Source organism: Heliangelus exortis, chromosome Z (assembly GCF_036169615.1).
Source record: "Heliangelus exortis chromosome Z, bHelExo1.hap1, whole genome shotgun sequence".
In the NCBI taxonomy this organism is placed as follows: Eukaryota; Metazoa; Chordata; class Aves; order Apodiformes; family Trochilidae; genus Heliangelus; species Heliangelus exortis.
In genome coordinates this window covers 3,480,836-3,504,872 of record NC_092454.1, presented here as the reverse complement: position 1 = coordinate 3,504,872, position 24,037 = coordinate 3,480,836, and the positions used below count along the sequence as shown (strand labels likewise).

Sequence of the window (24,037 nt, the reverse complement as noted above, 5' to 3'; positions counted from 1 at the left end):
GCAATAGAAAAAAAAAATAGAAATTACCTCTCAGTAATTATACTGGGATTGACGGTCACAACATCTGTCTTTACCCCAACATCTGTAAGGTATTTCTCAGATATTGGAGGCAAATTGCACCTGTAAGGGGAAGAAAGTAGCAAGAAAGTTTAAAAAAATTCCTTTCACCTTTTCAGGACTAGAAAGCAGAACTGACCTCAGCATTTCTTCCGAGCAAGAAACATACAAACAGATTGAGAATTTAAAATTGCATTAAACATGCTGATGCCCAAACTGTGCACTGGAGGAACAAGTTCTTAGGAGCTGCATGAGGACCTGAGTCTGTCAGAGCTCCTCTCTTCATGAAGGTGTCGCTGCTGTTCATTCATTTTCTCTCCTCAGTAGCAGTTCAGCTATTTACTTGGGCAGTTTATGACAAGAAAGGACAATCAGCCTATAAAATCAGACTTTAACAGCATCAGCTGAGCTGCACTAAATAATTAACAGATAAACTATATCCATAACATTGCCTTTGACATGCTTTGGTTTGTACCCAAGAGAATTTACAGGAAATGCTCCACAAGAGACAAATCAATCCAGCCCTAATTAACCCAGAACTGCTTCCCTTTACACCTACCTCCCAGGGCAGTGTAAGAGTGATTCTGACTCTACAGATCCATTGGAGGGTGTCAGAGCTCTTAGGAGCAAATCTGTGAAGATCTGCAAACCCTGACTTTACACAGCCCCCACTCACCTTGGCCTTGATCTAGATTCTTCATCTCAGGAAATTGAGAGCATCCCTCAAGAGATGCTGAAGTTACTGAAACACACACACACACATGCATGCAAGCCATCACACAAGCTTTGGTTCCCAAGGAAAACCCAGCTACAAAAAAAGGCTTCATGATGTGTTTCACAGGCTACATAAGGGGCCTTGCACACAGTTTAGTTCAAGCTAGAGTTACATCCTTGCTGACAGTCTGAAAACTTTTTCAAGTGGGCCTACAGGCCACAGTAAAAGCCACCACAGTTAAGATCCCTACATTTAAAAAACACTGCTGTGCCCAGTTCCCAAACATCTCCATACAACCACAGAGTTGGGCTGAATGTGAGAAAAGTGTGAATGTATTTAGGGTGAGTGATGCTCAGTGTTTTCTCAGTGCTACAGCTGAGCTGCCATCAGAGAATCACAGAGTGGCTGAGGTTGGAAAGGAGCCCAGAGCTCATCTCCAAGGTCCCTGCCATGCCCAGGGACACCTCTCATCCAGACAAGGATGCTCCAAGCCTCATCCAACCTGGCCTTGAACACCTCCAGGGAGGGGGCAGCCACAGCTTCTCTGGGCAATCTGTTCCAGAGTCTCAGCACCCTCCTGCTGAAGAACTTCTTCCTCAGATCACAATTTCTCAGTCACAGGAAGAGAACAAGTCAGTGGGGGGGAGGTGGAGGGGGGATGGAGGTGTGTGCACAGAAGAATGCACAGAAATCCCTGGAAGTCCTTCTCAGACTCAGAAGGTTCACATCTACCTTCCAGAGAATCTCTCTCCATCAGAAATTTTTTTTAGCCACCTCATCCTTCTCACAGGCAATGTTATTCCCAGCACTTTGCTCTGCGAGGTCACACAGCATCCTTCTAAAGACCTCTAGCATCCTCAGTTCCACTGAGTGCTGGAGGCTGTGCTCATCAGATTCCATCTGAAAAAACGGTTTCAAATTTCAGCGTTGATATTTTTGAACAGTAAACTATCACCAGGATTGCTGAAGACTGATTTATTTTTTTTTTTAAGGGATAATTCCTTATAAAAATTATACAATCTGCATAAACTGTACTTTTGTCATAAGATTCAGAAAAATCATCCCTGCAGTGCTACATCACAGATCTGGCCAGTAGATGGAGACAGACAGTAACAACTGGAAATTGCAATTCACCTCTGTGTGTCTATGTGTTGTATTGTACTACAATTAATTGCTATCAGCATTTATTTCACAGGAAAACCTTGGGTGCATCCCCCTGGACACAAGTGCCACCGGCATTTTTTGAAATATTTGAAATATTTTCTTTGCTCGTGATCAAGATGGTGATTCCTGACAGTTTGGTGAACTGGTGTTAGACTGGAAAGTGGATGTGTTCAGACCTGAGCTTAAAAACAAGCTTTATGTCAGCAAACCTTAAGCTCATGAGCACTAGCATGCAGAACACTGGCCACACATATATTGGAGATGTGAACCAGAGGTTTCTTTTGCACAAGTACTGGTTGTATTTATTTACATTTCAGCTCTACTTAAGCCTCTATTTAATTAATTATCGGTACCAAAAGCAACCCACTTTCAAAGTTCTGCTCTGCTCTTTTCAATCTGTTCTGGTACAGTTCAAGTGAGAGTAACAGTGTTAAAAAGGGATCTGCACTGAAAGTTCTTACACATAAATTATGACATTTGCTCCCATACTTCCACTTTCACTAAACAGCTTGTCATCTCCATGTGGAATATGTCCCATGCCTTTCAACCACATTGCTTACTGTAATCCAACATAGTAGAAAGGAATCTACAATTATTTAATATATGTGGGGCATACAGGGCTTTTAAGATACAACTTATGTGAAGCCTGGGCTGTTTCACAGATTGAAACTAAGATAATTTTCTACAGAGGGGGCATAGGAGACAGACACAAGGACCTGAAAACAATGAATAGTGAAGCTGTGTAAAACTATTTCTCATTTGATGCCAAATTAAATTCAGAATGCAAGGAGCAAAATCTGATATAATTTTTGCTGGTAGGCAATCAGAGAAATACATTGATTTACGCAGTTATTCCAAGATCAAGATCAGAAAATAGGCCAAGAGAAGTAAAAAGATTTTTCTTTTCCACAGAACAGGTCATAAATCTGTGAGCTAGCTGTCATATGCCACAACCCGAGGGAAGAGCTTAACAGGATTTAGAGAGGGATTAGTCATGCATATGAATAATAAAAAAATCTTTCCCATCTATACTAAGGACAATAATTGTGCTGCTAAACTAAAGGGACACAAATCATGGGACATCACAGTCTGTGCAAAACCTGGATAACTTTATGTGTGGTGGGGAGCACAATAGGAAGACACTCAACCTTCCAAGTTTTTTCAGCATCACTGCACAGCCTGGAGTCTACCACAGAAATTACTGCAGCTTCTACTATCCAGAACTTGAACTCAGCACCACTTCATAAATACATTCCCAGCTAATAACATCTGACCAACCTGCTTGATGCACCAGAGAGGTTGTACCTCTGGTTGAGAACTGTGCAGAAAAATCACAGCCAAGTTCACAGGATACCGCCCATGGAAGGATAAATCCACAACCTGACTGACAGGGACTGAAAGAAGACATCAGCCATGCCAGTAAATTAATGATTAACCACAAGGAGTTAGGGAGAAATCATTCTTCAAAGCATAAATCTTAAATAAATGTTACACAGAGAAGTGTTTTTCCACAGCGTCACTCTTTGTGGCCAGTTGGGTGAATCCCACGTCTCCACGGGAGAGAGAGTAGCCTTGCAATCCTTTATTTGTCATTAAAACAGGCAAAAAGACCAAAATGGTGCTTTGGGGATTACCGAAACACGAAGTCTGCACTGTCAATCTCCCGGCCACACTTGCTGTTCTTCAGAATTCCTCCATTCCCAACCACTGCACATTTCTTAAACTGGGAGCGGTGGTACGGCATATCCTGCAACACCATGGCAAGGAAAGGGTTAAATATCCTGAAACATGAAGGCAAAAATTCTCTTTTTTTTTTTACTATTTCTTTTTTTTTTTCATGTGCTGCTGCATGCACCTACCACAGGAAGCTGACGCTGGCTTCGGCCCACAATATTCCCATGGCATCCATAATTGGATGGGATTGCTTTCTGAGCAATTAAGAGGTGGCATGGGCAGCTAACTCAGAGGGAGAAAAAAGCAATAACCTGGTTTTGCCCAGGCTTTATAATGCAGTAAGTCAATTTTAGAAACTTGTTTCCCCTTCTGATTTATACATGAGGGCATGGACCATGACCATGACCCAGGCACTGCCTTCCAAGCTGCCAGCAGACCTCTCACTTTTCAGGGTCTGATGTCCTGTTTCTGAAAAGTCTGCACACAAAGTCCCAAAGCAGCTAGTGAAGTCCAGAAAGTCTCTCTAAATCAGACAGCACATTACACATTTATAAGAACCTGGCCCAAATTTTAGTGCTTGCTACTGTGTGCTAACAGCATTAATGATTATTAATTAGCACTTGTGCTACCTGCAGTGCCTAGAACCTTTGGTCAGGCACCTTTCTGGAGTTGTGTAGGACACATCTTTCTGCAGTCTTTGACCAAAATTCTGTCCTCATATGCAGAGATCACAGAACCTTTCAGGTTGGCAAAGACCCTTGGGATCACTGAGTCCAATCCCCATCCCTACTCTACAAAGTTCTCCCTTAAACCACATCCCCCAACACCACATCTAAACGAACCTCAAACACATCCAGGGATGGTGACCCAGCCACCTCCCTGGGCAGCCTTTTCCAGTGTCAGACATGCAGCTGCTGCAGAAGCAGGAGAGAGTGAAAATCACATCCCTGAGAACAGAGCTGGGCTTTTAGGCAAGGGGGCTGTGATGCAGAACAGAACTGAGCTGCACTTATAAATATGTAGGGGTGTGCTTACATAAGCATGAGAGTGCTTGTTTTTTGGCACATACATATTTTATCAATGATTCTGTACAGCAGGCCACAGAGAGATGAGACAGTGGCCTGACATTTCTAGGTGACTACTCCCAGGATCTTTCCATAGCACTCGTATGCTGTGGGGCTAAAGGGCCATGCAATTACACCTGTCTGAGGAAAGCAGCAGCTGCCTCACAGAGAGGCATTATAGAGCTGTCTGTGCTTTAACCAGAGACTTCTTAAGACAAAACACCATGGCATTCCTGAAAGGGGAGATCAGAAGCCAGCTCTCCACACTCAGCTCTTGCCCTTAACAGCCTTGCTCCTTATGCTTTCAGACCTTTATCTTCTACATTTGCCTTCATTTGCTAAATTTGCTCTGCTGCAGCCCTGCAGCTCCGAGGATGAAGGTGTCTTTGGCCACAGAGCTGCTGCCTAGTGAATCCCAGTTGTATTTTGGCACGTGACAGAACCTTCAAAGCATCCTCAAGGCATACCTGGATACATAAAATAGCTGCTACAGAAGTCTCCTAGCAAAAGCATAGGCACCTAGTCCTTCATGCATTCATCATTCATCATTCATGCATTCATCAGGTGCTGGGTCCTGCACTTTGGCCACAAGAACCCCATGGGGAGCTCCAGGCTGGGCACAGAGTGGCAGAAAGGGACCTGGGAGTCTGGATTGCCAGGAAGCTGAACATGAGCCAGCAGTGTGCCCAGGTGGCCAAGAAGGCCAATGGCATCCTGGGCTGGCTCAGAAACAGTGTGGCCAGCAGGTCCAGGGAAGGGATTCTGCCCCTGTGCTCAGCCCTGGGAAGGCCACAGCTTGAGTCCTGGGTCCAGTTCTGGGCCCCTTTCTCAGCTCAGGAAGGAGATTGAGGTGCTGGAGCAGGTCCAGAGAAGAGCAAGGAGGCTGGGAAGGGATCCAGCAGAACTCCTGTGAGGAAGGGCTGAGGGAGCTGGGGGTGTTGAGGCTGGAGAAGAGGAGGCTCAGGGGAGACCTCATCACTCTCTCCAACTCCCTGAAAGGAGGTTGGAGCCAGGGGGAGGTTGGGCTCTTTTCCCAGGCAACTCTCAGCAAGACAAGAGGGCACAAGAGGTCTCAAGTTGTGCCAGGGGAGGTTTAGGTTGGACATTAGAAAGAATTTCTATACTGAGAGGGTGCTCAGCCATTGGAATGGGCTGCCCAGGGAAGGGGTGGATTCTCCATCCCTGGAGATATTTCAAAAGAGCCTGGATGTGGCACTCAGTGCCATGGGCTGGGAACTGCAGCGGGAGTGGATCAAGGGTTGGACTTGATGAGCTCTGAGGTCCCTTCCAACCCAGCCAATTCTATGATTCTATGATTCTATGATCTGTGCAATCAAACAGGGTTCTGAGGATTGTACCTCTGGACTGAGGTGTACCCCTCTTTGTCACCAGTTACCAAAGTGCTTTGCTGGATCTGAGCTCTTCTCCTGCTCTGCCCCAGTTCCCCATGTGCACATTTAGATAGCAGCATGACCCTTCCTCTTAGGAGTGCTCAGAAAGCAAACAGACCCAAATCCAAGTACTTAATTTGACTATCTTCATGAATTTCTGAAAGGGATGAAGTTCAGCTATTCCTCCCTAAATGTACCATTATAAATTTATGAAGTGTGCCTCATAATAAATCACTAGACACATGAGCCCATTTCTGCACATCGGTTATAGCTCTAAATGACCCTCAGGTCAAGGATTATTTGCTGAAAAGGTTCTGAGGAATTGTGATGAAAATATTTTTAAATTGTGCAGTCTGTTCACAGTTAAGCTGAAAACAGAAATAACGTAACAAATGGTTTGTCACTGTGAATATCAACTCACAGTCACTCTGGAGATATTCAAAACCTGCCCTGACACCATCCTGGGCAACCTGGTCCAGGTGAACCTGCTCTGGCAGGGGGGTTGCACTGAATGATCTCCAGGGGTCTCTTCCAACCCCTGACATGTGTGATTCTGTGAATTACAGAATAATCTTGTCCTTGAAAAAAGCAGATCTACCCCAAATGGTCGATTTACTGTATGTGAGTTTAGCTCTTTTTAGAAGTTCTGCCAGTAAGTGCCTCTTTTTCTTGAGTTATTTCATTAGCCACTTTGCTGCTAATTTGTCAGTACAATTCTGCAGGAAAAAGTACATATATATGGAGCAGATGGCCACTAGAAGATAGGATAATCAGCCAAAACAACATAGAAAAAATAAATGTTTTCAAAGTATAAGCAATGAATTTTCTAAAAATGTCAAACAGCCAAATGCTAAATGCTTGGCTATGGGAGAGCATCTAATGCAGCAAATAGAGTGAAGTTGACTCTGCAAATGGGCAGAGCCACGAGGCACCTTTGGAAACATTTTGAAGATCTCTTGGTTGATATGGAAGATTCCACTAGTATCCACTTCATATTTCAGTTTAGTTCCCAAAGGAGTATTTTTCTGGGTGGTGAACAGAAAGGCAGGGGCATTGCAACACCTCGACAAAGTAGACCTGTAAAAAAAAAAAGAGATAAATAATATCAAGGAGCTGACAGCATGGTTTAGGATTTGCAATTAGTATCACTCCCAAAAAGACACTTCTCAAGAAAAAAAAAAACAAAACAACTTTAGCTGTAGGAGGAGTAAAATGGTGGTTTATTATATTTTTCTTTAGAAAATTTCAGATTCAGAGAAATCTTCCACGGTTGAGGGAAGAAAAAACAAAACAAAACAAAACCAACAAATACCTCAAACCACCAGAAAAAATGAGTCTGTCTCTTCAAGACTGCAAGTGCAAATTCTGCCCTTCTCCAGATCCCAAAACTTAGCTTGTGCCCCCATATTCTATAGAAACCACCCCAATGCAACCCCTGTGTGTTTCAGAGGTCACGTTTTGTAAGTTATTTACTCATCACTGGGCAGGAGATGCAGGGGTTAAAGTAGTCACCTGGGATGTGAAAAGTTGGCAGTGCAGGGACTTAATCACAGCAGTACCTAAGGACAGTACTTCACTTACCAGACTATGGTGAAGCACACTTTGTTTACAGAAAAAGATTCAAAAGTCTTAGCTTTGCCTTTGATTTTGCATCAAGAAGATGATGTGTCCCCTAACAGATGTGTCTCAGGTAGACTGGTCATGGCTACAACTCCAAAGTCTCAGAAAAATAGCCAGAATTCTCTTTGCTGCTGGGACAAAATGCTGGCAGGTATTCCAATGGAAAAAAAGAACAGTTCCCAAATCTCAAAAAACAGATTCAGAGTATGATAGAAAAAGCATAGAAAAAGCTCTGACCCCCTTAACCAGAAGTTTCATATGAAATTTAAAAGCAAAAAGTAGCTTTCCAAACAGGGGCCCCTTTCTTTGCTCCCATCTTTCCCTCAGTGCTTTTCCTCCTTTTACTGGTGGAACTGAAAGCCCTGAGATGAGCTCAGTCTGACTGCAGAGTTGGTTTGTTTCTCAGTTTATGCATCTTATACCTTTAATAAAAAACTGATGTCATGGCAATTGCACAAATATGAAGACCAAGCCCAAGTTCTCTCAGATAACCTAGATTAAATACCTTGCCTCTGGGGTATGTGTCCTCATTATGAGCTGGAAGAATAAGCAAGCCTTCTTTATGGACTTTATTACAAGCACCAGAAAGCAAATGCAGAATTATGCAAACATTTTCAGTGATGTCCAATTACCACTACACACAGGACTCATGCAGAATGACACAGTATGATGAAAAGATCAAGGTGGCAACTCAGACTCAGTAAGTCAATGAATCACTTCTAATAATGAAATCATTAAATAATTACAAGCAGGCAGTGGGATTCAATTGTGTTATCTGAGCTATGAAAAAGCTCCTCATTAGTTCTGCATTAAGGAATTGGAAGAAATGTTGTTATTCAACATCCTACTGGTTTTCCAGAGGAATTTTCCTTACTGTAAACATCTGATACCTGATGAAGGAAGACTTGCCAAGGAAATTGTGTTCCTTAAGTCTCCAGATGCAAGACATAGTGTCATTTTTCTGCTTCCTCCCTCCTTTAATGCTTAAATAGCTGCCACTTAACCTCTGCTGCATTCTCCCCATCTCAGCTGATTGTCCAGAACTGGCAAAGGTTTGATATCCCCACAACTCTAAGTGTTAGACCATCACCTTTTAGCCTATCTTGAAACTCAGAGACTTTGGCCAGCTTTTATGGGGGAACACACACTGCTTCCTAACACAGAAATGAAACAGAACTTTGAACTTTGCTTTTGTTTGGTTTGGTTTGGTTTGATTTGGTTTGTTTTTTAATGACTCGCATGACAACTGTTCCTGGAACCAGGTAACAAAGGTCAGGTTTCATTTGTGTGCCAATGGGAGTCTCTGGAGCAGTGAGATATCACTCATGCAGGTTGAGCCAGTGATAGGAATCTTTCATCTCCTTCTCTCAACGCACAGTCTAGGATGGAAAAGAGTTGTTTGCTTAATAAGCTGGTGATGGTGACCTGAAAGTGAGTGACAGTCCTTCTGATGGTCTTTAGAAAGCCTTTTCTCATTGCTCCTACCTCTGGGTTTGCACTTGAATGTACTCCATGCACAATCACTGGTTCTCTCATTTCAGGCTGTCTTTCAGCCTGAATGGCTTTTTTTTTTTTTCAGATGGGCTCTGACAATAACCCATCAAGTAACTTACACAGAAAAATACACTAAAAAAACCTTAAAAACTTATGTGTGGATCTTATGTTAGAAAAATGCTGTGAGTCTGGGACTAACAATTAGTTATTTTTAAAGATGTTAATGACTAACTCAGCACATGCATCCTGACATTCTCTCAGTAACTCATGACAGCTATTTCTTGAAATCTTGAAAGAGAATTTAGGAGAAAGTTGTGGGACCTTATTCCAAGAAACAGCTCTGAATCATGTCACTTACTTACAGACTTAACCAGGCTATATTCCACTTACTCTGAAATAATGTGGTTTCTCTAGACTTACTCAAGTATCGCCCTTGAATATGCCAATATACAACATTCAAATACTGCTTCTGGCTTCTTTCTACTGCTGCTTTCACAAGATCAAATTCAAAAGTTCATGAAGGACCTTTGGCAAAGAGGAAGTCACACAAAGATGTCACAGAGCTCTACAGAAACAAACTGCAGATGTCTACAAATGCCGGAAAAAATGTTTAGATAGTTAAGGAGCAATAGCTGACAAGAGACAGGAAAAAAAGAAAAAAAAAGAAGTGGAAGTAATAAAAAAAAAAAAAAAGCTCTGACAGCACCTTATACACCACAGAAAAAATACAGGTTTAGTATTTTGAAGGAGAAATTTGCAGTGTCACCAATGACACCTCCATTTTACACCACCACAGTGTTAGGCTGAGGTATCAGGGCAGACTGCAAGTCTTGGCTCCAGCCTGAATTATACCTGGAAAAGTCTTCCCCATACCAAATTCCCTCTCTTGCCTAGAAATCCAGTCCCACACTGTCTCTATCATTCTTTCTGCTGATTTTTTTTAAAGAGAAAAAAAATCCATATTTCTTCAAAAGAATGATACTCCAACAGCAACAGTTTTATAATGCTCACTCTGGTCTGGTCCCTCTCCAGGAAGCTAAACTCAAACTGGAGTAAATCTTACTCAGTCTCATCAATGTGGACCACTCTTACTTGAATAAATTAGCCTCAGTGACATTCATCTCCCACTTGCACATCTGTAGGCTCTTCCATCTGTCAAACAATTCAGTTTGTTTCACCCTAAGAGATAAAAAGAAAGATATTAGAAGGGCTTCATTGCCTAAAACAGCTGTAGCCAGGGTACCATGAGCAGGCTTTTGACAGGGCAAACCAGTCAGTTTACCCAGTGCAAAAATTTTTTCCTTTCTTCTTCAGCTCAGACCATGTACACAGTGCTACTGATGGAGCTTTTCAGGTGTTTGGGACTGATTTGCATCCCCTGATAGGCATTCTCCATTTCTCCAGGATAACAACTGCAATATAAAGCAAGAAGCATCTACTGGACCAGGCTCTGTCCACAGCCTGCTGGGAAGCTGAGTGTCTGGAAACTGCAGTGGCTTTTGGGGACAAAAAATGTTGGACCTAGCATGAGGGCTCAGCAGAGGGGTTACTGGAAAAGAGGGTATTTCAGATAAATTGGCCAACTGCCATCATATTTTGGTGAGTTTAGCTTAGTTCACAGGATCCTACAGAACAGTACTGTTGGTAAGTCCATTTCATAAACTGCAGTAACACACATGTAGGGATAAGCATCTGTGATGGTAAGAGGACATGAAAAGCTCTTTATGTAATTATCTTTCCCCCCTCTCTGTTTATAAATGTCCTTTTGGTTATATCAGAAAACTAAACCCCTAGTTCCACTAGGCTGATACAGGATGACACATTTTTTATTACATCATTCTCCAGTGATTTCTACCTTAGAGGTCACACATATCCTCCTGTATGTGGACAACAAGGATAATGAAGGCCTCACAAACACCTAGAGCTAGGGAGCAATGCCATAATCTTGCTGGGAATTTTTCAGGTCTGAGATTTCTTCAAGACTGATAGGTCCTAATGAGTTCTCTTCAGGCTTGAGGGCTCTAAATATCTGAATAAAGCAAAGACTTTTAAGATAATTATGTATTTAATGTGAGTAGAACTTAGGATTTCCCAGTCTGTGGAAGTAACAGGGAGGAATTAGGTCATATTATACTTTCTGTAGCCCACCAATGCACATGAACTTGGAAATCTTCCATTACTGGAAGGGCTGACATAGGAAATGGAGCACATCAGAGGCAAGCAAGGCAGAAGAACCCAGCACTGTAAAAATGCTTAATGTCAAATAACAGCTATTGTAACAGAAAGGCTGACTCTACCCAGCTGGGCAGGTGTAAGATGAAATGTGCAGTTCTCTGTACCATCTGATAGGGGTGCAGAAATGCAATTCAACCCCTCCCATCTCCAGCAGAACATTGGCAGAAGTGTCACATTCTCACCCTTTCTTTTTATTTTTAAGCACTGCGAGTCAGCATGCGGTGCAAAGTTGCTACTTGTGAACCCTTCATCCAGCACCAAGCACAGAAGACAAGGACATAACCTACATTTTTCTGTGCACAAAGTCAGTGAGGGAGACATGCTCAAAGTTCATGTGGACCCGGGGCAACAAATTTCATTTGCTGTAGCCTTGATTGCTTAATGCTATGCACTGGTATAGCTGTGCTTTCAACTGAGATTCTCAGAGCACATCCCAGACCTTAACAAGCCTTCTGGGTTGTCAGTAAGATTACCAAGGCATAATTTATACACCTAAATGCACTGCAAGGCTGAAAGTGCAAAATACATTTCCAAAAAATACCTTTTTTTGCTCTGTCCAATGAGGTCCAATGGTAACCTCACCGTTTTTGCCTGATGCCATCTCTATGGCTTCATGGATACGTTTCATTGGAGTTACTGGTTTTCTGATTACATATAGGCCCACAAAAGACAAAATACAGATATTTTATTACTTCTCAGAACTGCATTTCCCTTCTTTTTAGTGATGGTATTAACTTCTTGAACCTCAGAAACTGTGGAGGTCAAAAGCAGAAATGGGCTCAGAAAAGATCAAAACCACCTAAGAGAGAGCTATTGTTCACCCTAGTTACTGTATTCTCATCAGCATCTACCACTCAGCAAGTCCTCATGCCAGTTTTTGTCATCAGGAAGGGAAAACCTTTTTGCTTTATTTCTTAGGTTTCACTGCTGTTCATTGTCAATGACAAATCCTTAGGCTAGAGGAACACTTGCTATGATTCTGTCTGGCTGCTCTTACTCTTCAGTCATCCTCAGAAGAGGACCTGGAATATAGTATTACAAATAATATTAGGGTATTTCATTCTAAAGAGTGATACTGAGCTTGACCAAAACACCTCAATGCCTGTGAACTGCCTCCAGGTTTTTCAAATGGACCTCAGATCAAATTCAAATGCAACTACTTGCACATGCAAGAGAACCTCAGGAATCCCTGTTGATGGGATCTGAAGCCTGGAAACTTCTACAATGCTATTGTAAGTTAAAATTTTCATCCTGCCTGATAAGTAACCTTTAAACAAAATATTCATTCATACTTACATAGACAAAACCTTCACCTCAATGATGTCCTGACGTAATTCCAGGCATTTGGTAGAGTTGTATTCCAAAGGCCCTTCATAAAACTCAAAATACCTGAAGAAGGAAAAGAAAAAAATATTATAAATATGCCCTAGGCTGGAATACCTATCTTACACATCATTAGAGATTTTCCTAATTGGTTGTAGAACAGCCACCAATAACCAGTTGGTCCATCTCTACAGGAGTTCCTCTGTCCTGTAGGTACCAACACGGCCCAGATACCCTTTCCAGCAGTCAGCACATGGCAGCTGCCACTGAAAGTCAGAGGAAAAGCACTGATCACTGCAGGAACACTGTTCTTGTCCTTTGAGCATCTGAATGTGCTAAGAGTTTAAAAAAACAGTTTCTTAAATTTTCTAGATGAGAAGCAAAGTGCTGGAAGTTGCACCCTGTCTGTGGAGACAGATGTATCCCTCTATGCAACCAAGACTTCCAGTGGAAGGGAAGGGAAGCTGGGATTGTTTTCTCAAAAAAATGAGATGGTTTTTTGAACAAAGGGATTTGAACTCTCTGACAGAGCACAAATGACAGTACTATTCTTAATTAAAATATAAGCATAGATATTTGTTTTGCTTTGCTTTGTTTTTAATTCTCCCATGATAGCCATCAGATTGGAGAAAACAAAACCAAAAACCCAATCAAAACTGGTGGCTGGTTTAAACTAACCTGTGTGTTAGTGTCACCACTTATCATTATCATTAAAACCTAAGAACTGTGCATATCCATACAGTGGTTATGAGCATAGTCAAGAAAAACTAGGAGATCACCTGGAGGAATAGGTATTATGACCAAGGCTAGAGAAGGTATATTGATGGATCCTTTAAAATCTCAGAATTAATGAGGCTGTAACACCAAGCAGTCTTTTGAAATTTCAATATGAAAGAAAATCACACGATTCCTGGAAGAGCTTTATTTAAACCATCACTAGAAATGTAGCATTTTGGGTTTGTGTCATTTTAAAATAATGTAAAAATTCATGTTTGTCCTGAACGTCTGTTCAGTTCTGAATATATAATCCCTAAGCAGGAAAGACTTGTTTGCTTCCTTAGTTCATGTTTATAGTTAACATCAAAACTGTGGGGGATTCAGAACTGATCCATTCTGGAGAAGCACAAAACATTCACACCACCCTGGGGAACAGCAGGGAGGGAGGGTGTCCAGAAAACATCTCCAACAGGGTTGCAAAAGGCCAGAATCATCTAAAACCAAACATATGGTTTCTGAATTTTGCCTTGAAAGTACATTCAGAAATCCATCTGATAAACTGAAGAAGAAAGGAACCTATAGAAGGAAGAAAGTGACCTATAGAAGGAAGAAAGAGATAGTATGCAACTGAAAGAAGCCCAAGAGCTTTCCAAAGCAATCTGTTGCCAACTGGGAACATTTTTATCCTCTTGAATGCTGCCTTAGGATGTGTCTCCTTCACCTCCCCCTGAGGTTTTCACCTCAGCACTGCCAAATCCCAAGCCAATAATTCCTGTGATCCAGTGAGAGGCAAAAAAACTTGAGGCTGAAAGAGGGCCATGCCTAGAAGGTGGCAGACGATCATAAATTCCTAATGAAGAATTAAAATAATTATTGGCAGGAAAACCATAAGCTCTGCAATCTTTTAAAAATGTGACTATCTGGAAATGTGCTTGCATAGTATTCAATGCAACAAATACATTTTTATTGGTTTTGTAGAGGATATTGTGTATTTAAAGCACTCCACCATCAGTGACATGTAGCAAAACACTTCCTCCAGAACGGAGATTAAAGTTCATGTGACATGAACCTTCATCTTGCCTCCCACCAAAAGGCTTGGGCTCTCCTTCCAACTCAATTGTTCAGCCTTTGCTGATGAATATCTGAAACCCACTTAACTGGCACATCTCCTTGGTTTGTTGAGCTGCATCTCAGAAACTTGTGCATTTTGAGAGCTGCTCTGGATTAAGAATGAAACTGGATTAAGAGCTCAACTGGTTGCACCAGGCCAAAGCTCTGCATGGATCATAACCCAGGCAAACTTCCCAACCTAAACTGAAATCTTTCTCTTTGTGGAGCCAATACCACAGGGTTTTTTGTTGTTGTTGTTTTGGTTTGGTTTGGTTTTTTATAGAATGGGCTGGGTTGGAAGGGACCTCAGAGCTCATCAAGTCCAACCCTTGATCCACTCCCGCTGCAGTTCCCAGCCCATGGCACTGAGTGCCACATCCAGGCTCTTTTGAAATATCTCCAGGGATGGAGAATCCACCCCTTCCCTGGGCAGCCCATTCCAAGGTCTGATCACCCTCTTCATAAAGAAATTCTTTCTCATGTCCAACCTAAACTTCCCCCAGCACAACTTAAGACCTCTTGTGCCCTCTTGTCTTGCTTGTCTTTTTACTGGCTGCAGAGTTATACAGGGGTGAAGAAGTTCCCCCCCTGCCTACCAGTTGTCCAGACAACTTTTTCACCTTCCTGTAATACCCATTTTTCCTACTGCACTTCTGGGGTACCCATTGTTTATTTTGAATACTTTTTTTCTTATTTTGAATACTTGGAGTCAGGCAAGACTGAGGCCCTGAGTGTGCATGTTTTACACAACACCTGAGGCAGGTGTACACCTCCACACAACACTTAGCACATCACTCCTCCCTCTTTGGGCACAGGTTGGGGGATAGCTGTGGAGATCAACCTCCTCCTTGCTTTTCATCTAGCACTGGATTTCAGTACCTCGCATGTGCCTCAGAGAAGAATGGCAGAAAATTCAGATTAGCATTTATTTTTATCTCTTCCTGCATGCTCCTGGCTCTGATGCTGGGTTAGAGAGCTGCAGCTGAGATGTCAAGCAGCACACATGCTATCACGTGGGAGAGCAGCAGCAGGGGAAGGCTGGCTCCAGCCCCCAGTGCTGGTGACAGAGATGTCATTTTATGAAACAGAGATGAAGTTTCCTGAGTCCCAGCCATCCCCTTTGATCACTGCCTGCTTACCAAATCCACAGACCAAAAACAGAAATTCAAAAAGGATGTGTCACCGAAGAGGCAGAACAGCAAAAAGGCAAGGAGTAGGTAAAAAATATGTCACTTCTGGATACGAAAAGCAAATCCACGAGGCAGCACTGAATTTGTAGGAGAGTTATTCCATTAGCCTGCACTTTCTAAAAGCACTGGACCTGGGCTGCAAGTCTGTAACTTTCAGGATAGCTCCATCTTTTCCAGCAGAGTCATTATGAGTGTCAAATTCACAGCTTGGCACCATGTGTAAGTGCAGAGAGAGGAACCTGTGAAACAGGCTGGGTGACACACTGCCAAGGGGACACATGCATCCTGGGGACACCAACAGCAGTGTCACTTCTGCACCAGCTGGGGAGAAGAGGCTACAGGCCATAGGGTGAACCCAGCTGAACTTAAATGAATGAATAATCATCATCTGGGCTGTCATTCCTAACCCTTGAGCTGCATCTGAAACAGACAGCCAGACACTAAGCCTCCTTAGTGTTAACGCTACTGATGCTACACTGCTTAGGTTGCAAGCATTAATTATACTATAACAGCATTAAGGAATTTGCAAGACAGTATCTGGTCAATAGACTGGGAAAGAAAAAAAAATAAATAAATATTTCCCTCCTTTTCTCCCAGGAGTACTCATGCTATTTATTTGCTTCACAACAATCCTCCTCCCACTGCAGCAAATTAGCAGAGGCAGCTCCCTGGAGCACCAGCCAGCCTCTTCCCACAGAAGCCCTTCACATTGCACTTTCCCACAATACAGCTTGTGCACAGCACTGGGCTCCAGAACAAGGAACATGGGTTCCCTCATCCCCTACAGATGTCCTTTAAACCCCAGCTCCTCCCCTCAGCAGGGTCTGGTCCTGCCAAGAATGTTTGGAGACCAGCCCACCATGCTCTCCCTGAGGAAGTATCAGTCTCACCCACACCCTGGGCTCCAAGTCCTGCTTCAGCCCACAACCTCCCACTCCAAATCATGTAGCTCCCTGGAACGAGGATACAGCTGCCTGTTGGGAAGCTTAATGAGTGGAAATGGAAACTTTCCTCCCCATCATCTTCCTCGGCCTGATACCTCGCCAAGAAGCAAGGATGTAGTGAAGCTTATATTGAGTTATGCTCTTGATTACTGGCAAGTGGCAAACCTGAATACACTGCTCCCTGTGCTAGGGAAAAGGGCCTTGCTCCAGCTGTACAACAAGAAAAATCCTGTTTTATACCCATAAATGCCAGCATGTCTTCTCCCTGCATTGCCTTTTCTTCTCCTGCTGAAATCTAAACAACTTTTCTCCCACAAAGGCCACAAGTCTGCAGGAAAACCAACACAAGAATTGGTGATTTTTTACAATAGTGAATAAAACTACAACAGAATCACACAAACAGCATGGTTGCACACAGGATTGCCTTTCCCTGGGTACTGGGCACTACACGATACACTGTTCTGTGTTCTTTTTTTTTTTTTTTTTTTTTAATGGCTCTCAGTACTGAATGGCCAGAAATGAGAGGCTATTCACTGTGTAATTTTCCATTTATGACTAACTGAGACTTCCTTCTTTTCTAACCTGCATGTCTCCCGTTGCAGCCTGACTTCCAGCTGAGCAGCTTACTGAGAGACAGATCTGGTTTGCCAGTACACCAGCTGCCTCTTAGGTCTTTGATCATCTGCAGCTGGGCTGCTGCTACTTTGATTAAAAGTGAGCTTTCCTTGATCAAGAAAGCCTGAGACTTCAGCCCTGCCTTGAAGTGGCACTTGGAGTGAGGCACTGATTTGCCTGGTATGTTGAACAAAGGTTGAAAAATATAACTGAGTGCAATTGTCAGGCACCTTTTAAGCAAGACCATTTTCTCCTGGACAGTCTGCCTTCCCATTTCACCCATTTCTGCACTGCTGGCAGTGAGGCTGCAGCACTAAAGCTGGGAGAGAGCAGAGCCTGGCAGGAAAGATCCCACCTACCCTGCAGGAAAAGCAAAGATCTTTCCAAAAATATACAGTATCCAGTGACTAAGAAATGAGAATAAATGAACCAAAGCCCTACAGGCTTCTACTAAACACTTTTTGGGAGAACTGTCCAATTAACAGTGCCTGCACTTGCCCCTTTGGGCAGATCCATGGCCACCCTTGGGTCTCGATTCATTTTCCCTACTCACTTCTTAAAGAACACAGAGACTCATGGTTATCTGGCATGGTCATCACGGGACCTTCAGACCCTTGCAGCAAAAATACTACTGGGGTAGAGTACATCACAGATACAAGATCTCTGGAAAACTCCTTCAGAGCAGAGGAACTAGGTGTCAACTTCATCAGAGATGAAGTCTACTAATATTTCTCTGCGACAACATCAAAAACTACAAGGTCTGGACAACAAATACAGAAAAAGGTTCATATTTCTCCTGCCTACCATCTGCTGATGCCAATATCACTGACATTAACTGGTTAAAATCTTTTGCAATCTTCCTCTCTGATGCTACTAGATGCAGTGGATGTCTAGCTGATATCTAACTTTCAGCATGTTGCTGTGGCTAGGAACAAAATGTGTCATTATAAACCATGTCATGTAAAAAAATGAAAATGCAAGCAAGGGAAAAGGGTCACATAACTTTGTATATACTGCGTGGCAACAGCTCTTGCAAATTACTGCACTGAGTTCTGATGTTTCATCTTTAAAGGTCTGAGATACTGTCTGGAGTTACAAAAGGACCTGCAGAAGTTATTTGTGTTCTAAAAAGTCTGAGAGGCGTATGAATCTTAATCTAAACATATGCTGACTGAGTAGGGAAACACTGCACCAGGAAGCAATTACTAGTTGCAGAAAGCTTTTCAGTTCAGTATAGCAAGGAAAAATACAATCCCATGTCTGGAAGCTAAAGATAGAAATTACATCATTAGTGCAAGGTTTTGTTTCAAGAAGAATCAGAGAAATAAAAAAAATAGTCAGGATCTGGAATTCTTCTACAGGGACCCATGCCTCCCAGGAGTTTCTTGTAGCTGATGTTAAACCTATCATCTCATGAAACTGCTCCTCATCCACCCAGGATGTTTTGAAATATTTGGCTAGATTTGTCTCCTTAAATGTGTTTTAAGTTGTTTGGGATTTTCACAAAAGAAAGCACCAGAAATTTTCATCCACCAATATGTGGGCAGTTTCTCAAGGAACTGTATTTTCCAAATTAAAAGATTTTTACTTTAAATCAAACAAACGAGCAAAAAAACCCAAACAAAAACTCAACAACAACAAAAACCTTTCACAAAACCAGCCCTGAGTCCTGTTTTATCTTCCACAAGAGTGGGTTTTATATTTCTGTCCTCTACCAGCAGTTCATTGATAACTCTATAAACCTCCCAAGTAACCTTTGCAATGTTCATGCATCCATCTGTTGTATCTCAGGGGTGATCCTTTTCTAGATTCCTTGTTTGCTCTGGTCATGATTTCACAGACAGTTCACACATCTGCACAGATAAGATGATAGCTGTGATACCCTGAGGGTATGTTTTCCACCACAGCTATGAAAGCTCCTGGCAAACTGGCACTGGTTGCATCCTGAAATTCCCATTTTTATCTCCTCTCTTCACATTTCAATGCACAGATCATTTGGGGATTGCTTGTCTCTGCTGCCCAACACCACATCAGCAACATCAATTGACCAAACATCCACTCCTGCCAGTGCCATGTGGTTGTGGCCATGCTCATCTGGGAGCCACATCTCTCCCAAATTTCATTCTAATCTGCTACCCCATACAGCTCTGCTGGAACAGCTGTGGGGTGGAACAGCAGGAGCTAAAGTAGAAACAGCCCCAAATGACACAGCAAAGTGCAGGCTTCCTCCTGCAGTTTGATAAACCCACCTTGCAATATCACAACCCCCCTGTGCTTCCCAGGTCTTCTCTCACACTGACTGCCATGAATCTTCCCTTAGAGGTCATCCCACTCTTACCACGTGTCCTTCCCAGCATGATTTACTGGAGCACATGTTGAATTCTGGTTTTAGGGACACATTGGTGTTTCTTTTCTTTCTCAGTCACTGTGTCAAAACAACAGTGGCACTTGAGGAGCAGCTTTGGGTTATTCTGTGGGGAGTTCTGATTTACCAATGTCATTTCAAAACCCTTCCAACTGTAATAAGATGCTGTTTGGCTATTTTTATCAAGCCCATTCCTATCACTCTGATTGAAGTAAGGTGCTGATGCTGTTATCCATATGACCACCACGGATGCATAGTAAAACATGTGGTTAACATTTTTACATCAATAACAAGTCAAGAAAAGACATTTCAGTTTATCATTTCAAACAATGGCACTTTTTTCTTTTTCTCTCTCTCTCTCCCCTTATTTTTTATTTTTTTTTTAGTGTGTGTGTGTGTGTGGTTCTTAAGATTTTTGTATTCTTGTATGAGGAGTTCAGCCCTATGGCTCAAGCAACATCCTCAGCTCCTACTGTCCTGGACAATATGGTTTGATGATGGCTCGAGCCCTCACATCCATTCTTGTAAAATGTGTATTTGATAAATTCAATTGATTATACCTTCTAATTTGTAGGCACTGAGGACAAGCTCCATATTTGCAACACAGAAAAATTCTGTGTACAAACAGACCATAAAGTAGAAAGCTCTTATCTCATCTCACCCATCAAAGGTCTCAACACCTAAGTCTGACATTGAACCTCATATGAAGGTGACAAAGAACACCATAGCCCTATCAACATGGCAAGACAGAACATCACATCATTAAGGCAGCTTCTTGGCAACAAAAAATTCTTTAAGCCTGAAGACTCACAATCCCAGCAAACTGCAAAACATGGAAAGGAGAACAGAGGGATGAGAGCTCTAGGAAGCAGTTTCATATATTACTTCTTATAACCAGCACCAGAGAGAACCCTCTACCTGATTCCCCCCAAGAATGTTGTAAGATTTGCAATACTAAGCATAAGGAGGGAAAAAATAGTAGAAATTTGAGCAATAGCTGATATTAAGAACCAAAAAATAAGCCAGTATTTGACAACTGGTTAACGTTGCACCTGAGTAAGGGTTTCAAAGAGCCTTCAGTCCACCTGGTCCTCCTTTAGCTGAAAGTACACATCCCTGTGGCACAGGGCAGTTGTTGAGTGTTTAAATTTACTCCTTGGAAGTATTCACAACTTCTTTTTTACTTAGGAGACCTGCAGCAATGCAATATGCATTGAAATGAAGCTTTTGGTGCACAAAAAGCCCCAGCAAACAAAGATCTCTGTCGGGCATCTACACACAGCAATAGTAGGTGCCACAAAATATGATCCACACTATCAGTTGTACCACATACTGAGCTGAGTGATGATAATGTATTTTATCTCCATGGACTGGTTCTAATCAGTCCAAAGAAGTGTCTCATGCACTGGGATGAAAAAACATGGCTAGCTTGGTTACCACAGCACGGTGGAGCTGCCTGCAATCAGAGAGAGATTGTTTTCTGAAACTGTGCAATGAACTCCCCCTGGGCAGCAGCATTCCCATTTCAAACTTTAAGTTCATACATTAGTTAGAATCCAAATCAGTTTTGTACTGAAATCAGACAATGTGACAAATCCTTCCTTTCTGTCCACGTACGTATGAATAAACAGATATCTACATGGATACCTGTATCCACATAGATACAGAAATGAAGACAGTTAATGAAAAGCATGCTAATATTGATTTAGATTAATATCTTCAAACACCACATCTTCCAGAAGGAGGTGGTAACACAATAAACTGCAGAGCTGTGCAATGAAATGTATTTACTGTGGGCATGCTGACATGTAATTACTTTTGTGCACTTCAGACACCTCTCCGGAGACCTGCAAATATATGCAAGTAAAATCAGGTTGTTAAAATGTACTCTGCAAGTTTTCCATTTGGTGGAAAGAATTAATCATTAGAGGAAGGCCTGTTTTCAATTTATATTAACAGCCTGAAGTTGGGGGTCAGATTAAGACTCTCAGGAGGTATCCAGTGATAACACTGTAAGAAAGGTGATCAAAGGTAAATAGTAAACAATTTATGGCATAGCTCTGCAGTTATTCACCACATGGTCTCACCTCCAGTCTCACCTCCTCGTCTACACAGTTGTTTTTTTTTAATTTTGCTGTATTCTGCTTTCAGACAGTAGGCAAATGGGTAAATAATATCTCTAACACACCTATGTGCAACGTGTGTTGCAGCTAGAGTTATCTCTTAATCAAAATTTCCATCTTTCAGCTCCACAGTCATAAACATGAAATAGACTCTGGCATTTGCATCTTCTACTCATATTATAACCTTTGAAATTTATATCTAGCCTGTGAAGCTTGAGACTCATTGTAGAAAAAACACATCCTGAACCTCTTTGCCTTTGAAGGGGCTAAACAGATTGAGAATAGTACTGTCACTCAGTGCTTCACAACTGGTATGTATGCATTTTGCAGTCAAGGGTTTGGGCTCCCTGTTCTTCAATTGATGATTCAATTGTCAAGGGTGCCTAGAGGGGGAAGTCAATATTCATTAATTCTCTTACATCTTCATGAAGATGTCCTTGTGCCACATTCAGTTCTTTTACATGCCAAGTGCCTAAGCTGCTTGTCCATACAGACTGTAAATGCACACACAAACAAGGGAAAAAAAACATTGTGGAAGAGAGACAGATAGATACACAGAGAGAGAGGCACATGCATACACACATAGAAATAACCATTCTTCCCTTGTTCTCACTACAGTATTGCAGCTTAAGCTGGTTCTTTCTAAAAAAGAACTCTAGAGAGTTAAACCAAACAGTGAGTGGTGGGTAGCACTCAGACAGGATTACTTTGCTGTGAGGAGTGGAACTGCTGCAGTTCTGTGAGGCTGGATGATTTTTGGCAGGTCAGGCTCTGTGCCTGTGAGAAGCTCTCAGCTCCACAGCTGTAGTGGCGTAATGTTACCAAAACATGCCTGAACCACATCTTAAACAAAATATGTAATTTACCCAGAGAGAGTTTCATTCATCCACAGGTATTAAATGTAAGCTTCTTTTACTTGGTTAGTATTTTCTTAACTTTCAGTCTTTCTAAGATTTCCCTATTGATGCTACACACGACTCAGGATTTTTAGCCTCTACCACTGAGATTCCCAGATTGATGTAAATGGCCTGGGATAGCCATGGAGTTCTTGAGGCACAACCACAACCAGTTTCTTGACTATGCACATGGCTCCTCATGACCCTTCAGATACATGGCAGTCAGAAGGATCTTACCAAAAATTAGTAATTACAAAAAGTGCAAGGGCATATCAGTGCTTCTCATATTTTCAAAACAGTGTAAAAAAAAGAAAAAGGAAAAATCCAGTATTATCTCAACAGAACACTTTTCCCCACTGAAGCCCTGGAAAGATTTCAATTTAAACTATGTTTTCTCAGAATATGTATTCTATTATAGAGGAGACTTGGGCCAGATTCTCCTTCTGTGCATCTGTGTGCTCTGTGTGCATCAATACCGTCACGTTGGAACCTTGCCCACCCAAATCCCACTCTCTCACACTGCCAAATATTGACAAATAGGATTGGTGGGGGAATAGAAACAGGAGAGGCCAGGACACAGAAACCACCCTCCTATGTACTGCACGGATGCCTGTGGTCTATTCAAAACTTGTCCCAAGGCCTTGAAGGGAGAAAGCAACACAGCACTTGGGCATCCCTGGCATCTTCTGTGCCACAGAGAGCACTGCTAAGCAACAAAAACAAACTGCAAACCTCATTCTTCATACATCCTGTGCTCACATTTGTGGTTCATACCAAGAAAGAAAGACCTCTGTAGTCATTGCCTCGAGTGTTGGTACCTGGTGCCTGTGTCACTGCCACTCTTCACTGCTCCGCCATCCGTGAAATTAAAGGTGCCGGTCCAATTTGCCAATTCCTCTCCATTCTGCCAGCTAAACTGCAGCCCTCTAGCAAGAAAATGAGGCAGTTGATATTTGATATCATTCATTAGGTAAAGTCCATCAGCATGAGTTCTCATCTCCTTTTTCTTAACACAGAAATGTCACTAGAACACACCCATCAAAACAAATAAAAAGATACCAAGAACCCAAGACATCATCTTCCTGGTGGGAACAGTTAACTTTCAGTTTCCATAGACTCTGCAGGTCCTTGGCTGAAAACCACACCAGACTCCCCAAACTGTAATCATCTGTGCTCATAAACTTAACATACATATGTGTGGCACAAGGTGGGTGCAAGTGCAAAAAGCTGGAGACTGATGTGAAAACTGGAAGGCCAAAAAAATAAAACTCCAAACCCCAACTTCACATGGACAGTAGTTGTTAAATACAGTGGCTACTGGCTCTTTCCTCTGAGTATTC

At 42.3% G+C, this 24,037-nt stretch overlaps 1 protein-coding gene across 5 annotated transcripts in view; it reads right to left on the bottom strand.

The window, feature by feature from the left end:
• ST8SIA5 (ST8 alpha-N-acetyl-neuraminide alpha-2,8-sialyltransferase 5) overlaps positions 1-24,037 on the bottom strand; it is a 75,204-nt gene that overhangs the window by 7,966 nt on the left and 43,201 nt on the right. For 3 of the 5 annotated variants that reach the window (XM_071732296.1, XM_071732298.1, XM_071732297.1), the window contains 6 exons: positions 23,516-23,623; positions 12,711-12,803; positions 10,272-10,358; positions 6,998-7,142; positions 3,571-3,683; positions 28-120 (listed from right to left, as the gene is read on the bottom strand). In XM_071732296.1, coding sequence (XP_071588397.1) covers positions 28-120; positions 3,571-3,683; positions 6,998-7,142; positions 10,272-10,358; positions 12,711-12,803; positions 23,516-23,623 — 639 coding nt within the window. Of the gene's footprint in view, positions 1-27; positions 121-3,570; positions 3,684-6,997; positions 7,143-10,271; positions 10,359-12,710; positions 12,804-23,471; positions 23,624-24,037 lie in introns of those variants that run through there. The other 2 variants (XM_071732300.1, XM_071732299.1) reach the window with 2 other exon arrangements.